Genomic DNA, 16,283 nt, shown 5'->3' on the forward strand with positions numbered 1-16,283 from the left:
GAAATGAACGCGCTGTGAGCTCTAAGCTTTCCTGCTATCTGCAGCTAAGTGGCTGGTGCCGGGGTCCGGGGCTGTGCCATTTTCAAGTCCTTAGGAGCTGATGGAGCTGAAGCTCAGGGCCTACTCTCGGAGCTGCACCATGCTGTCCTTCATTTTATTCTGTGCTGTCCACAGCCACCTGTGGCTACTGAGCTCCTACGATGAGGAACTGAATTTTTCCTTTTCATTCATTATTCAACTTCAGTGCCAACAGCTGTGTGAACAGTGGCCACCATGTAAGACCACAGTGGCTGTAACCAACTGTGTACTTCACTCAGGAATCAAATCAAATCATTTCTCAGTTCACCCTTGCAATTTCTACTCCGTGTACTGTGCATTCTAACTGTGCTGTTTTTGTTTATTTACTTTGGAGACTTATTTGAAAAAGTTGCAAAGGGGGCATGAGGGGGGAGGAAGACAGATATTCTCCCTGCTGGTTCACTACCCAAGTGGTGGCAACGGAGGGTTGAGCCGGGTAACGCCAAGACCCAGGAACTTCATCCCAGCCTGCCATGTGGGTAATGGGAACCAAATCACTGGGGTCCTCTTCCCCTCCTCTTCCCGGGCAACTAGAACAGCGCTGGCTGCAAGTGGAGCAACTGAGACTTGAACCAACACCTGTATAGGATCCTGGTCTAAAAGACAACAGCTTTACCTGCTATGCCACAATGCTGGCCTCAGTTGGTTTATTTTTGGCTAAGGAAACTACTATTAATCTAATCCCATGTTACTTAAAGTGTTTACAAGTTTAGGTCGTTGAGTTTCTATGAGACTTTCAGGGACGCCAGGGATTGTAAACATATCCAAGTGATCACAGTCTTGGACTTTTACCAAATCATTTCGCTGTGCCCGCTGACCTGAGCTCTCTGCAGAATTTGAAACATTTGCTGTAATTAGAATTATCTAGGCCGTACTTCCAGGTTTCTCCCATTCTAGATCTGGTGAGATGAGTAGAACAACAGTCCCCAGCAAGACTGTAGGCTCAGGGGAGACAGGTCGTGCGTCTCTCTTTCCTGGGCCCTGTTTCAGCATCGTCACGTGGCAATGGCCAGCGCATAGAATTCTGGGGCATGTCAGGCAAGTGCGTTTCTGTCTCAGCACAGAGAAAGTGGCTTAAGGGACATGTAAGGAAGATAGGGGAAAGGCAGCAGTTGAGATGCAAGCACTGTGCTTAAGGAAATGGGCTTGGCCTTCAGGTGTTCATGCGGGCATATCTAGGAGGTAAGAAGGAAGGTTACAGGGCTGAGCAATCTAGATCTGGTAAGAACCATTGAGTGCCTGGACTGGAGGTCACAGTGGGTTCTGAAGGACTGAGGTTGGAGCCAAAAGAGAATGGCTTTATTTCAGCATTAAATAATTCGCATGTTCTTATGCTGTGGTCCATTATTCCTTTTTTTTTTTTCCTAATGTTACAATTCTAAGATCTGTAGCAAGTCAGGCTGCCTGTGGTTGTGATGGAACCGCCTGCTTATCAGCACTTTGTTTTTTCTTGAAATTTTAGGCACAGAAAAATGAGAGAGAGTCTATCAGACAGAAGTTGGCACTCGGGAGCTTCTTTGACGATGGCCCAGGAATTTATACCAGCTGTAGCAAAAGTGGGAAGCCAAGCCTTTCTTCCCGGTGAGTGTTCTTTCAAGTTGATTTTCTGATATATACCTAATGGATTTTGTTATCCGACCACACGTCTAATAAAACATAGCCTTTAAATCCTTGAGTCCCTTTTCCCTCGTAATCCTGCCATCTTTGGGCGTTAGAGTGGGCCTTCCCACTTTGATGTATTTTGTTGTTGTGACTGCTTTTGGCCCATTGCCCAGCTACTGGAGGTCAGATTTTTATATTTGGTATTTTTTTTTTCCTGGACACAGTGCAGATTTTGCACATGGATAGGCAATCAAGCCATGCTGCCAAGAAAGCTGATTGATGATTAGAGATGTGTGGCAATCCACCAGATTTCCCATTAAGCAGTCGCAAAGCACCCAGAATCACCCCCTAGGTACATTTGATTGCAATGAATACTGGTAACTGAGAACTGTAATTCCCACTTCGTTCATTCCATGTTTATTACTGTTCTTCACTTGATGTCAGCCAAAAAGCCCAGGAACGGGATTACCGTGCTTACCCTGTCCTCCACGTGCGTGTTCTTTATCTTAACTCATTCAGGACATCATGACTCCCTTGTCATCAGTGGTTTCAGGATATTCCAGGTCATGTGCATGGATTTTAATCCCAAATCATAATTTTTACCTAGAAAACAGGACTTCAAACCACAGTGTCCCAAGTTTAACTTGTTTATGAATCATCTGGAGCTTTTGTTAAGTTGAAGATTCTAATTCTAGATCAATTCTAAATCAAGAATCTGCACCTCTCTCTCTCTCTCTCTCCTTCTCTTTTAAACATTAATCTATTTGAAAGTCAGAATAACACACACAAAGAGAGAGAGAGACTATTTTCCATCTGCTGGTTCACTCCCAAAATGGCTGCGATGACCAGGGCTGAGTCAGCCCACAGACAAGTGCCTGCTACTCCAGCCAGGTGAATGGCAGCGGCCGAAGCCCTTGGGCCACCTTCTGCTCCCTTCCTGCTTCATTGGTTCGGAAGTGGGGCAGGTGCTCATGGCTAGCTGGCAGCAGCTTAACTTGGTGTGCCACAACACTGGCCCCAAGCTTCTGTATTTCTGACAAGTTCTCAGCATATGTCCTTGCTATTGTTTTATAGCCTGCTTGAATTAGTGAAGATATGGATAATTTGCAAGTTAGCACAAGTATTAAAAGTGTGAAAGCACATATTGAAGATGGTATTAAATGATTGGTTACTTGTCTCCCAATTCCTGCTGCACCCTGCCAAAACGCACACACGAAACAACAATACCCCACGCCTCCAAATGTTTCTTCTCAGGCTTCCTTGGAGCTAAGAGCAAATATATGCTGTGTGGATACTAGAAACATTTACCACGAAAAAGCAGATGTCAGGAACAAATCATACTCATGTATTCATACAGCCATAGCTTGCTACCAAGTAGGCCTCTGCTTGGCGAGAGACCTTAATGTTTACTTCTATTGGACTTTCACTAAACTTTAAGTTCAGTCCTTAAGGCTTCATCTGGATTCACAAAAATCACAGCCTACTATCAATACACCTGTGTCCAAAGCACTGTGGGCGAGTGAGCACTTCACAGGGCTGCCGTTTGGCCCTGGAGTGTTCGGGCACCTGTTCCTCGGCTGGGTGCTGGCCATGTTTTACTCATCCCCTTGCTGTCCCACCTGTTGTCCCATGCTGGAAAGGCAGCTTTGGTCTTTGAACCGGGAGCCCCTCTTGCTCCGCTCAGTGGGCTGTGGCAGATGGAGCTCGGGCAGAGGGACCTAGAGGCCTGAGGATCATCCCAGTCCGCCTCTAATGTAACAATCTCAGTCTTCCCATGCCCCACTTCCCACCATATGGTTTGGCCACAGCTCTCTAATATTCCCCAAAGTGCCAGATGTCCTTCTTTAGAAGCAAAAGCCTCGTCTTTTCTATTCAGCAATTTTATGCTTATGTGGTACAAATGGGAGGTTTTGTTTTTAAAAAATCAGTGATAAACATATACATGGTGTATGTGGAGGGGTTTCAAAATTGCACAGGATTGACCTAGATCTAAGGGTATGTTATGAAATATCTAAAGTGGAATGCAAAAAAAAAGTTTTATTTTAATTTCCTCAACATAGTCATTGTGGTAAAATGTGCCTGTTGGGTAACATTGCAAGCATGAGCGACTAGTATTCCGGTAGGAGTCCACATAGCAGAGGTATCAGCAAAGTGAAGAAGTCGTATTTTGTAGAAGCTCCCACAACCCCTCTGCTGTCAGACATATCGCGTCAACACTGAGGCTTGGCACAATGTCAAAAGTGAATTTTCTTTGTGGACTGGCTTGGTGATCACTGTGCCGAAAGGTTTTGAACAATTAAAGGCAATAAAGATACATAGATTGATAGTGATACCTCTATTTTTGTCAGAGAATATCAGAATCTAGCAAGTGAAATCATGTTAATCTCCATTCCTAGAGATGACGGTCAGGGCTTAATTGGTAACTGATGTCACGCCCGATCATCTTTGCTGACTAATGTCAACAAAAGAGTACCAGAATCCTGCTTTTAGAACGCTGAACCTTTTATGCAGAGTAAGATCTTAGCTGAAGCGTCAGTGAGTTAGTGAAACAGTTGTAAGAGTTATGGTGACAGTTTTGCCTTTGTTTTGCAATAAGTGTTTAACATGCAAAAAAAATTGCATGAGAAATCGATTAAAAGGTAAGTTTATTTTGGTGCAAAGAAATCTGAAATTCTTATATACAGGAATCTTCAGAAAGTTCATGGAACAAGTGTAGTCTTTAAAAAAGGCATAAATTTCAAAAAGATATTTGCACCAAAATAAACTATCTTTTGATTACTAAAACAAGGAGGGGGGCATGTACAGAAATGCTCAAAAGCAATATTTTTGGCAAAAGCAGAACTTTTAAGACAATTCTGTGCTCATCTTCAGAAATATGGTTCAATAAACTCGAGCATTGCTCCAAAAGATGATGCAAAAAATACATATTATAAAAAACTATGTAAGAATTCCAAAGTGATTTTGGCAGCAAAATAAACTTACCTTTTGACTCTAGCTGTTTGACCAACTTTTGAAGTATCCTCCTATACGATAGCTGACAAAGCCCTGGACTAACAAAGGGAAAAAGAAAGCAATTCTAACTTCAGGACAAGCAACGAAATTTCTCAAGTAATTGCATTTATTACATGACTTGCAATATCTGATCCTCAGTTTGACTCTAAATTGTGAAACAACTGCACGGGTAGAATAGAGTGTCTGTGAGAACTTTAAACTAAATCTCCACGTTCCAGAGTAGACAAGTCAAGGGTCATTTGAAATGAAAATCAAGATGAGCTTTTTATTTAGAGAAATGCAGATAAAGACTGGAGGAAATAGCCCAGGGAGCCAAAAGTCACTGCTTTCTGGAGCATGGTAAAAGGAATTGATTCCTTTATATGACATCTGGAAAAAGTCTGTATTTCTGTATAGATGAGCATCTTCTCATCATTTATTGAATAGTTCATCTGTTAGTCACTGATATGATAGTGTGCTATTGTGTACAATCCGTTGATGGGACTGTGTTCCATTTTATCATTGTTTCTATCCTGTCACCAAAATTAAAGCCAAGTGCTATGGCTTCACAGTAAGTCCTAATATCTGGACTGTCAAGTTCCTTTCCACGTTTTTTTTTTTCTAAAAGTGTACTGCTTGTATTTTCCTGCCCCTCCACGTAAATTTTAAATTCTCAAGTTCAACAAAGCACTCCCTGGGGATTTTGACTGGAATTGCATTGAGTTTATAAACCACTCAGAAACAATTACATATTCGTTATAGTAAGTTTTCTTATCCATGAATATAGTATGTCTATTTTTAGATATTTTTTGAATATTAAAGCGTTTTGTAACTATCCATTAGGGTGCTGCATTTGTTTGCTTCCCTCTAAGTGCTTGATATTCTTATATGAATTTTGTTTGATAATTCTCTCTTACTAGTGTTTGCTGGTGAACAAAAATATAATCATGCTTGTATACTAGTCTGTCAATCCTCTTTGTCACTGCTTCTATTATAAGTATTTCTTAGCTGGCCTAAGAATTTGTTATTAATTTGTTATTTCAAATTAAGTTGCCTGTTTATTCTTTGGAATTTCTGTAGATATTATCTACACACAATGAAAACTTTATTTTTTTCCTAGTCCCCATGCCTCTTAACTGGTTGTTTCCTTGTTTTAGGATACATGCCCAAATATGGTGATGTGAGTTGGGGTTTTTAGCTCATTTCTCTTGGTAAATGGAGTGCTGCTACTGTTTTCCTATGTAGGATGATTTTTAACTGTGTTTTTCTTAATAATTCTCTTTATGAAATTGATGGTAATACTTTCCATTTATAGACATTTAAGTATGTCACATTCTTTTTCCCCATCTGTTGAGATGACTATATAATTTTAATCTATTAATATAATTCAGTGCATTTACAGATTTTTCAAAATTTTGAATCATCCTCACATATCGAGTGTAAGCTAAGTTAGTTTGAAACTGTTATCTTCTTCCAAACACTTTTGGATTTATTTATAATCTTTTGTCTAGAATGTCTAATTGCTAAATGCGTATTTGTGATTGGCATGAGTCTTAATATTTCTGTCTGGTTTTAGTGTAAGGATTATGTTTGCTTACAAATGGATGAGGAACACTTCTTCCATAAACCTGTGATGATGTTCCCCACCTGGGGGTTCCTTCACACCCTGCGTTCATATCTGCTTCCATGTCTTAAGTGCTTATAAGATTAGACATTTTATTTCATCATGAGTCAGTTGTGGCAAATTACATTTTGTAGGAATTGACTTTTGTCAGAATATTCAAAATTGTTGGCGTGATATTTTCTCATGTCATTGGAAGTATTCATTTTAATTATTTGAAATGTTTTCTTCTAATCTCTATTGGACCCACATTTTTTCCCTGAGTTTTTTGTTTTGTTTTCGCCTCTAAATGACTAAAGGTCATTTGTTAACTATGACCGGGTCTCCATTTCTTCCTCAGAGACTTTCCTTGACTATTGGAAATAAACATCCAAGAGCCGTCCTCTTCTCTCCCCATAGCCTGCTGGCCCTTTACTGCAGTTTGTCTATCATTGTATTTCTTTCCACTACCTACCATTGTTTGTATGTGTTAATGTGTTCTTGATTTCTCTTCAGAACATTCTTCGTATAAGCTGCAACTGAGTTTATCATCATTTTGTTGACCTTTAAAACTGTTGCCTAAGGTAGTGTCTGCTTCATAGTTGCCAGATATTTGTCCAGAAATGGGGCCTTGGCTGTCCAATGGTGAACAGCAATGCACCTCTTTCTTTGAATGCATCCAGTTGAAAAGTGTCTCAATGTCTCTTGGGCTGTGAGTTGCGGCTGAGAGGCCCTCCAACCTCTGCTTGAGAAATTACATGCTTGGCTGCCTGTGTTAACACTCTAGCGCCGGGAACACCTGGAGGATTAGCAAATAGAATTGCACTCAATTCCCTTGATTTCTCTAAAGTGTCACACGTATCCTGCTTTGCACCTGAGTGTGCTCCAGCCCAGAGCCCCTCTGACTCAGCCTCTGAACACACTGACTCCAGCTCTAAGCAGGCCCTAGGTGGCTAATGGATCCCTCCATGGTCAGTGGGTCTTCTCTGTGCTCATTCCCTCCACCGCACTCTGCTGTCCTCCGTGTACCTGAGCCTTTCCGGGATTCTGCTGTGGCCCATCCATCCCTGCGGGCCCCTGGTGGATGGAGATCATGAGTCAGAGATTTGCCATCCATCTGCATTTGACTGTCCATGTTTTCTTCAAACTCCTGTGTGCTGTTGATCCTTTTTCTTTCCATATTGTTTTTAATATACTTTCAGAAGAGAATAGATACCTGTGTTAGACGTGGCATGGTTAGCTGGGAGTGCCATAGAGGTTTTCAGTGTTTCAAAAAGCAAAAACATCTTCTCAGATAAAAGCTTTTGCAGGAGCCCCTCCTAAAGCAGAAGGTCCTCCTGATTCAGGGGAAGCGAAGAAGAGTGGAATTCACACCTCCTCCAGCTTTCTCCTTACTGCCCCCACAACACCTCCTCTGGGTGCCCTTAAAGCCCTCGCAGCCCACCCCAAGCTGCTGTGGTAGAGAAACATTTGAAAAATCACTGAGTCACCTAGCCCCTTGGCGACTAAAACACATGATGGTTATCTAAAACACATGATGTCTCTCTCAGTAGCTCATAGGAGATTATTTATATTCTGTTCTTTTGGGATGAGATCATCCTCTGTAAGAACAGAACGACTCTTTGGATCTTTCTCAGGATGAAGGTTGCTAATGAGACTAAATGTTTCTAAGGAATCTCACTTTGCCCCTGTAAGTTGTAAGTCTGCGTGGACAGGCTGTCTGTGCCCCTCACTGGTACAGTAATGTGGTAGGAGAGCCGTTAGGAGAATTCCATTGCATTATACAATCCAGATTCCCCGTCTCTCCTAGAATTGTTTTTTAAGCTTTCTAATCTCTGAAATTCTTCATTGAGCTGGAAATACTTTACGTCTTACTGAAGTACTTGAAGGAAGTCAAAACTTGGAGGTAACTCATAGGGAATTCCACGATGCAGCAGGGCACCTGTGTTGAATTAGTTAAATAATCAGAGCCAGGTGACCTTTACAAATGAATTCACCACTTCAGAGAGTTCAGTACTCCACTTCTAAGGAAACCAAGGATTGAAAATTAATGGGCCCAGTAATGGTTTCTGGGCAGAGTCTATGAAAGAAAATAGAATCTTTGACGAACGAATGGAGTTCTGCTTGTGCGTGTGTGTGTGTGTTTTAAGTTGTCCATTTACATGTAAAAAGTAACTTCATGCACAGTCCAAAGTGGCTGAGTCTGAGGTCAGTGTCCACTGAGTTTCAGCACCACTGGGTTTTTCTAGATAACCCTAAAGCACTTTGTCAAAAAGCGTGCCAAACTGCTAAATGTAAGCTAGGCTTACAGTAATTCCATCAAGGCATTTTATGTCTACTACTCCGGCAAAAGAACCTAGCTAATTAAATTTGACTTATACCGAAATGTGGAAAATGTGAACGTAGAACTGTCACTATCTACACATAATTAACCATCTCAGACCAGATTCTGTGACCTTTGTCATTTTACTCTTTTTAAAAATGCTTAGTTAAAAAAGATTGGAAAAGCTTAAGAGGAAATAAGGAAAGTAAATTATCCAGTTTTTGAAATAGGTTTCAAAGAAATACTGTCTCGTGATGTTCTTGAAAAACATCTTTGTTCTTTTGTTGTTAACATAGTACTTTCCTTGAAAACATTTTTTCATCAACCAAATTAGCAGTGGTATAATTCCGATTCTAAACTTGTTGAGTTGAGTGTTGTTAAGGGAGTAGCAGTTGGCTGAAGTGCCATGGGAATAACCACAGAGGAGGCATTCACAGTAGACACCGAGGAAATCTTTCTGCTTTATGTTTTTTTTTTTCTTAAATTGACCCATAAATTGTACATCAGAAAGTCTTTCCTTTTTTAAACAGTACAACCTGATCTGACAACGTGGCAAGAACTTGCCTGCCTACTCTCTCCTTGTCTCCAAGTAATTCATCTGCTTATCTGCCTTCCAGTTACACCACCCATGGCTGACTTTCTACTCGCATCTTAATACAATCCACTACAGTCTTTTCCGTAGAGTATGCGTTGGGATGGTGCAGCCTAAAATAGGTTCTATATCCTCATCTCCAAACACTATGGAGAGTATGGAACACAAATTCCCTGGAGAATTTTTGGAGCAGCTGCTTTGAATAATAATTACTCTTTACAGATCTCAACCTCCCAACATCCCCAAATCAAAATTCATTTCCTCCCCAACCTTTAAGGTTTGTTGGTGATTGGCTAAGACGAGACCGCTGCCCCTCATTTGGTTTGGGGGCTGGAGGCAGAGACTTGTCATTGGCTGGATCCAGTAACCAGGAACCGAGGAAAGCTGTGGAGAAGCGGCATCCCCCGGGGCTTTGGGTGTCCGGAGCTGACAATCTATATTCATCATGCGCCATCGAACGGCATGGACAGTCAGAGCCGTGTTGCCAGGAAAGTGAATCATCCTCTTGTCTCTGACAGTAAGAATATTTGCATAATTTGCTGGAAGAAGAAAGAGTGGTCAGATCTGCCCAGCATGTGCAAGATGATGGGAAAAATTGAATTTAAAAAAAAAAGTAAATAAAAAGCACCAAATCAAAAAAAAAATTCACTGTCTAAGATATTTTCTGGAAATAGTAGGTGTATTGTTACTATACAGCTTATCTTTAAAACTCCCTATGAATCTATGGATGTCATGCATCTGTACTATTGGTTTGCTTAGAAAGCTCTTCATGTAAGTGGTTCCAAGGTCTGTGTCATTGCAAATGTAGCTTATCAATTCATTTTTTAAAACATACTTTCTAAGAAGCCAATGGTTTATTATCTACAGAAAATCTGTCATTCTATCTCCTGTAACGATTATCTAAACTATTACACAATTTCAAAAGTAAAGCAAGGTTTGAAGGGGGTCTTTGAGGAGTAATGAGATTAGAATGGTAAAACAAATTTAATTATCTGAGCAGTTCTTCTCTTTTGCAACCTGAAAGAAAGGGAAATGGGTATTTGTGAAATTTTCTTTATCTAATAAATAGCCTCATTTTACAATAATGTCAATGACCTCAGTTTAATTAGGTGCAATTAATTTTGTGCAAGCTGAATTTGACATCTTGCTAGAGGCACAACCAGCTGTACCCTGTCTTATGAATTCTTCTTCTTTTTTTTAATCACCAATGAGAATTCAATTGCTTGAGCTATTGCACAAGAGTGGGAGGCAGGAAGAAAAAAGGCCACGGGCTGCATTTTATATTTAAAAATGGCTCTGGTGGACAACATAATGCTTAATTAAAAGAGCTTCTAGGAATTCTTTTTCACTGTTCCATCATCTTTGACAGGTTCCCATGACTTTATTACTGCAGCTTGTACTGCCCTGGGACAGTGGTCACACACGTGTGTCTGAACACACATGGGTCTTGGGACATCTGTGCTGCTTGCTAGTGCTACTAGAAAAGACCTCAGTTGCAGGTTGAGCCTCGTCATCTAATAGCATCCTTTTGTCCAATTTTGTTCATTTTTTTGTGCCTTCGAACTCTTATCCAGATTCTGTGGTACATCTAAAAATCTGCAGAGGATGTGTCTGGTGGGGACAGAACCCCTTTGAGATTGCAATTTACAACGTATCATGAAGAAGGTAAAAAGACTCGATGGCACTAATTTGTAAAATCTTGGGTTTTGTTTGTTTTGCTAGGTGAGTAAAATTGACAATTGTCCCCCACCCCTGCATATACAGTGTTTCAGAAAGATCAGGAGCAGGCATTGAACGCGCCAGCTCTTGGCCACTTGGCGTGCCTGCAGCCTGAATCGGAATCCTGACTGTCTTCAGTTCTGGCTTCCTGGTGCTCACCCAGAGAGGCACCCTGGTCATGCAGACAGACACCCTGCTCACCCAGACAGACACCCTGGTCACCAAGAGAGACTCCCTGGTCACCCAGACTGGCACCCTGGTCATGCAGACAGACACCCTGCTCACCCAGACAGACACCCTGGTCACCCAGAGAGGCTCCCTGATTTGACTCAACTGTTGGAGTTCCTGACACAAGGAGATGCACATGGACTTTCAAAATGTCAGCTTCAGCCTGGCTCAGCCCCGGCAGTTGCAGGCATTTGGGGAATCAACCCGTGGATGGTGGAGCTCCCATTTTGTATCTCTGCCTTTCAAAAAATAGAGAACTTCTGCGATAAGTCATCCAGAAAGGTTTCTTCTTTTTTTTTTTTCCAGCCTCCATTGAGGAAATGCTGTAGAAACTGCTCTCCACCCTTCTCAGACTTCCACTTCCATCAGATGATGCTGTTCCCATTTCTGTTCGTCCTTGCACCTTCTGCAGTGGCATGGTCCACCTGCTGCTCTGCTCCCCACTGCCCTTCTCACAGCCGTCCCCTAGGAGGGCAGTGCCAGGGTCCGCAGGTCCCGAGAGTTCAAGGGCGTGCCTGGCAGCTTGACTCCACCACTGACTAGCACTTACTGATGACTTCCCTTGCAGCTCAGTTGTCTCGTCTGTAAAATGGGATAATAATTGTGCCTGCTCAGGAGTTCTTGTGAGGAGGACACAGCCCGCAGGCTGTTATTATGTTTAAATCACCTTGAGTTTCTTAGACTTAAATGATTCTGAGACAAATGGGGTTTTTTAATGTATGACTAAAAAAGGAAAACTATTGCCAGTGAAACAGTGAAATGTACCTCCTTAGCACTTAGACTTTTTATTTTTATTGGACTTGAGTGGACGACACTGCATCGTGTGTGTCTTGCACATTCATCCAAAAGAACAGAAAGTGAAGTGTGTTGGTGAGGAAGGCGCTGCTCTCTGTGCCCCCACCTGTCCTCCGAGGAGCTTGGTCCCTGCTTCTGCCTGTAGGCATGTCCTCCCAAACCACTGTCTGCATCCTGCGGCTTGCATCCGTGTAGCTCTGCCAGAAGGCAGCAGCAGCAAATGGCCAGAGCACTCCCCTGTGCAAGAGGACCCTGGCTGACTTGTCAGCTGAGAGGTGTGGGACAGCAGTGCCACTAGCCAGCTGGTTGCGTGCAGGGCTGCCACTGTGAGACTCAGCACAGGCTTGAAGACGACGGCATGTGGATAACCTCGTATCGCAGCCCTGCAATTCCACAGATCCACTGCAGTCTTTTTAATGACTACTTGGAATTCAAATGCTCACAAATTAAATCATGAAAGAGAATGTTTTTGAGATTAAAAGCTTGCTATAGAACCAAGCCTAAATGGCAGCCCCAAAATGTTTTTAAACATGAACATAAAAAGTGGTAAAAGCAGTGCTTCAGTGTTCAAAAGAGTAAGGAATTTGCAATTAAAATGTTCACCTAATCCAATCCTGCCTCAGAAACACACACAGGCACTGACTCTCCACCCGGGTTTTTTATTGACGGCACATGAACATTACCAAAGGTCTAGCTGGGGCCGAGTGTTTAACCCGTGTCTCTCCAGCAGCTGAAACTCACCAGCTGATAGGGCACAGAGACGTCCAGCCCAGAGCTGGAGCTTGGGAATTGAACCAGCATTGGGTGTTTCTCTCCTTCCCCTTCACTCCCTCTCTGTCCCTCAAGCTCTCAGATAAATGCGGTTGCAGTTATATCAGTTGCTTTATGACTTGCTGCAGATCCCAGGAGAATGGGATGGGAAAGGCTGTCAACAATAGAATCAGACTCCATCTGCGGAACCGTTCACTTGTAAGAAAATATGTTTCTTGCTGCCCACAGGTCTCCCACCAGCTCCAGCACCATGCCAGAAACAAAAGTTCAGGCTGACTCCTGTGTGAGTCACTGTGTCCCTGCTTAGACAAGGCTGAGTCAGCGGCACAGTCGCCCTCCCCCAGCTGGCAGCCTCCGAGTCCCGTGCACCTTCTCCCCAGCTCCCCAGCCAGCAGCACTGGCTTTCTCGCCATTCCAGCTGAGTGCCCACACGTGACAGTTCAGAGGGGCTCAAAGAGAGAAGTCCAGTACCAACTGACTACTCTTTCAATTACCCCCCAAAAAACCAAAGTATATGTAGGTGTATTTCCTAGCATTTTTTGTATGCTTATATTTTTGCTTATGAGGCTGATCTCATACTAGGGCTGCTGTTTTGTATCTCATTTTTTTTCACTTAACATTGGAAACACATCACTATTGGGAGTCACATTATTATTGAGAACGTTGATCTGCATACATTATTGTTCTTTTGTCAGGAGTATTTTTAGCAGCTCAGAAGGACTAGAATATACTTAGTTTCTAGCTTTTTCTTTACTTTTTTTTGTTTGTTTCTCTTTCTTTTCTTCTGTTTATAAGTTTATTCGATCTTCAGAATATCCTGGTTTGTTAAGAGAAACTGTCAACTTCCTGGTTCCATATGCCTTAACCTCTCTGAATCTTTGTGTTCCCGTCTGATTCGTGGATTCCAAAAGCATTTTGCTCCCGAGTAAACTTATCTTTAATTCTCTTTTTTGAAGTAACCTAATTCATGAAAGAGGGTTCCCAGCGTTTATGTGAGGGTGAGAAGTAAGGTACCCAAGGTGCTCGGCACCCAGTAGATGCTCAAAACGGAGCCTCCTATTTGCCTATTAGTGGCTCTGCATGGCAGTTCTCTAACCTTAATTAAGATGAAGGAAGACTGTACTTGGCACCTGTGCGAGATGGCTGTTTTATTCCTTGTAGCAGAAGAGGCCTCACTCTGGTTTGCCATTCATGCTGGAAAACATTTTTGTTGAAAATGTATTTTCCCAGCATCAAGATCCTGTAATTCCAAATTTAATTACATGAAAGTGGTCATTAGTGAAGGAAATGGATACTGATGTGGAATTAGAACCAACAGCTGTCTGAGGAATGCGAGTATTTATAGCTCTCGAGGGATCTGGGTTAGACGGTAGGGGCTGCTGCTACTCCAGAGAATGCGCCTGGAATGGTAGTTCCCCTTTTCTGTTCGTTGCCGAGATGCTGTGGCCATGTGGTGTTGGGTACAGATGGAAGGATCCAGAGTTAGCCTTAGAAGGGGAAGCAGGAACAGAGTCCCTGTATGATTAGGAGAAGGAAACACAAGGAGGTCATTTGTAGTCCAGCTGCCTTTGCAGGTGTCTTCCTGGGATTCAGCTGAGGAAGCCAGATGCGCCAGTCCTGTAAGGTGTAGGGTGAGGACTCAAGAGACACAGTCTCTCCTTGGCACATGGTTACAACTGACCTTAGTTTTCCTAGCCATCTTCCCAAAGCCCCATTACACAAACCTCCTTTCTTCTGCAGTTCCCTGCTCTTTATTTCTTTAAAAAAAAAAATGTTATGTCTTGGAGCCAGCATGGTGGTGTACCACACTAATCCTCCACTTGCAGTGCTGGCATCCCACGTGAGTGTCAGTTCAAGTCTCGGCTGCTCTACTTTTGATCCTGCTAATAACCTGGGAAAGCAGTGGATGATTGGGCCCCTGAACGCATTTGGGAGACCTCAAAGAAGCTCATGGGTTTCATCCCAACTCTGGCTGTTTTGGCCATTTGGGAAGTGGACCAGTGGGTAGAAGATGTCTCTCTCTTCTCTCTCTCTAATTTTTTTTAAGGTTTGTTTATGTTTATTTCAAAGGTAGAATAGAGAAGGAGAATCAAGGAGATCTCCCATCCACTGGTTCACTCTCCAAATGGCTGCAACAGCTGGAGCTGAGCCCATCCAAAGCTGAGGGCTGCTTCTAGGTCTCCCACTTGAGTACAGGTCCCAAGGTTCCTAGACTGCTTTCCCAGACAGCAAGCAGAGAGCTGTATAGGAGGTGGAACAGCCAGGACACGAAGTGGTGCCCAGCACGGGCATTGTCATGTTTATAAGATGAGGATTTAGCCATTGAACTATTGCACCAGGCCCCTTGCTGTAACAAAAACACTTTTTTTTTTAAGATTTATTTTTATTATTTTTTCATTGGAAAGGCGGATACACAGAGAGGAGAGACAGAGAGGAAGATCTTCCATCCGATGATTCACTCCCCAAGTGAGCGCAACGGGCCGATACTATGCCGATCCGAAGCCAGGAGCCTCTTCCGGGTCTCCCACGCGGGCGCAGGTTCCCAAAGCTTTTGGGCTGTCCTCGACTGCTTTCCCAGGCCACAAGCAGGGAGCTGGAAGGGAAGCGGGGCTGCCGGGATTAGAACCGGCGCCCATATGGGATCCCGGGCGTGCAAGGCGAGGACCTTTAACCACTTGCGCCACCGCGCCGGGCCCAAAAAAACACTTTTTAAAAAAAGATTTATTTCTTTACTTGTTTACATATGTATTTGAAAGGCAAAGTAATGGGGGGAGGGAGAGATCTTCCATCGCCTGGTTTATTTCCCCAAATCGCAACAACAGCTGTGGCAAGCCCCGCCCAAGCTGGGGTGTTGAACTCTAGCTAGGTCTGCTGTTGAATGGCAGGGATCCGAGTACTTGGACCACTGCGCTTTCCCAGATGTATTAGCAGGACGCTGTATCAGAGCAGCCAGGGGTCGAGCCAAGCATCACTCCGGGATGGAATGGCAGTGTTGAGAGCAGCTTAGCCCTTGCACCGGGACACCAGCTCTGATTCCCTGCTTTTCTGTTCTTCTTGGTTAACACATCCAGGTTGCATGAGTGTTTATTTTTCTACATATGCGTGTACTTTTTAAAGTTTGTGGGAAATGGAATTAAAAGGTAGGTGTATTTGAGTTCATAGTCTTTTCCTAATGCACATTTTCTGTGAGCCTTCCGAAGGCTCCTCACACGCATGGGTTTCAGAGTCCTTTTCCACCTAAGAAAACCTATCTTTCAATTTTATTTTCCATGGACTCTGTGATCCCCTCATGTACAACAGGGAGTGTGGACTACCGTTTTTATTCACTTCTGCATGCTATGTATAGTCCACATTCCTATGCATGTACATGGTGATCTAATGGTCCTAGCACTTGGTAGCTATTTTAAAAGCCAGGCTTTTCCTCCTGTTCCCACCATTGCACCTCATTTCATGTGAGGGTCTTGGACCATAAAATGCCTTCAGGAGCCAGCAAAAACATAAATGACTAAAGGAGCCCTGGTGGCTACTGAGCACCAGCCTGTTGGCGCCTGAAGTTTACAGTGCTGTCATTACCTGATTCATGA

The 16,283-nt window shown here is 43.0% G+C and overlaps 1 protein-coding gene across 9 annotated transcripts in view; it reads left to right on the forward strand.

Annotated features, from left to right (window-relative positions):
- LOC121152692 (IQCJ-SCHIP1 readthrough transcript protein) overlaps nucleotides 1-16,283 on the forward strand; it is a 694,065-nt gene that overhangs the window by 658,983 nt on the left and 18,799 nt on the right. For 7 of the 9 annotated variants that reach the window (XM_040974870.1, XM_040974871.1, XM_040974872.1 and 4 more), the window contains one exon: nucleotides 1,541-1,659. The exons of 1 other annotated variant lie outside the window; for it this stretch is intronic. In XM_040974870.1, the coding sequence (XP_040830804.1) occupies nucleotides 1,541-1,659 (119 nt within the window). The remainder of the gene's footprint in view (nucleotides 1-1,540; nucleotides 1,660-16,283) is intronic. One more of the 9 variants, XM_040974877.1, reaches the window with a different exon arrangement.

This window comes from Ochotona curzoniae, unplaced genomic scaffold, assembly GCF_017591425.1.
Source record: "Ochotona curzoniae isolate NIBS_2020 unplaced genomic scaffold, NIBS_Ocur_1.0 contig_2599, whole genome shotgun sequence".
NCBI lineage: Eukaryota > Metazoa > Chordata > Mammalia > Lagomorpha > Ochotonidae > Ochotona > Ochotona curzoniae.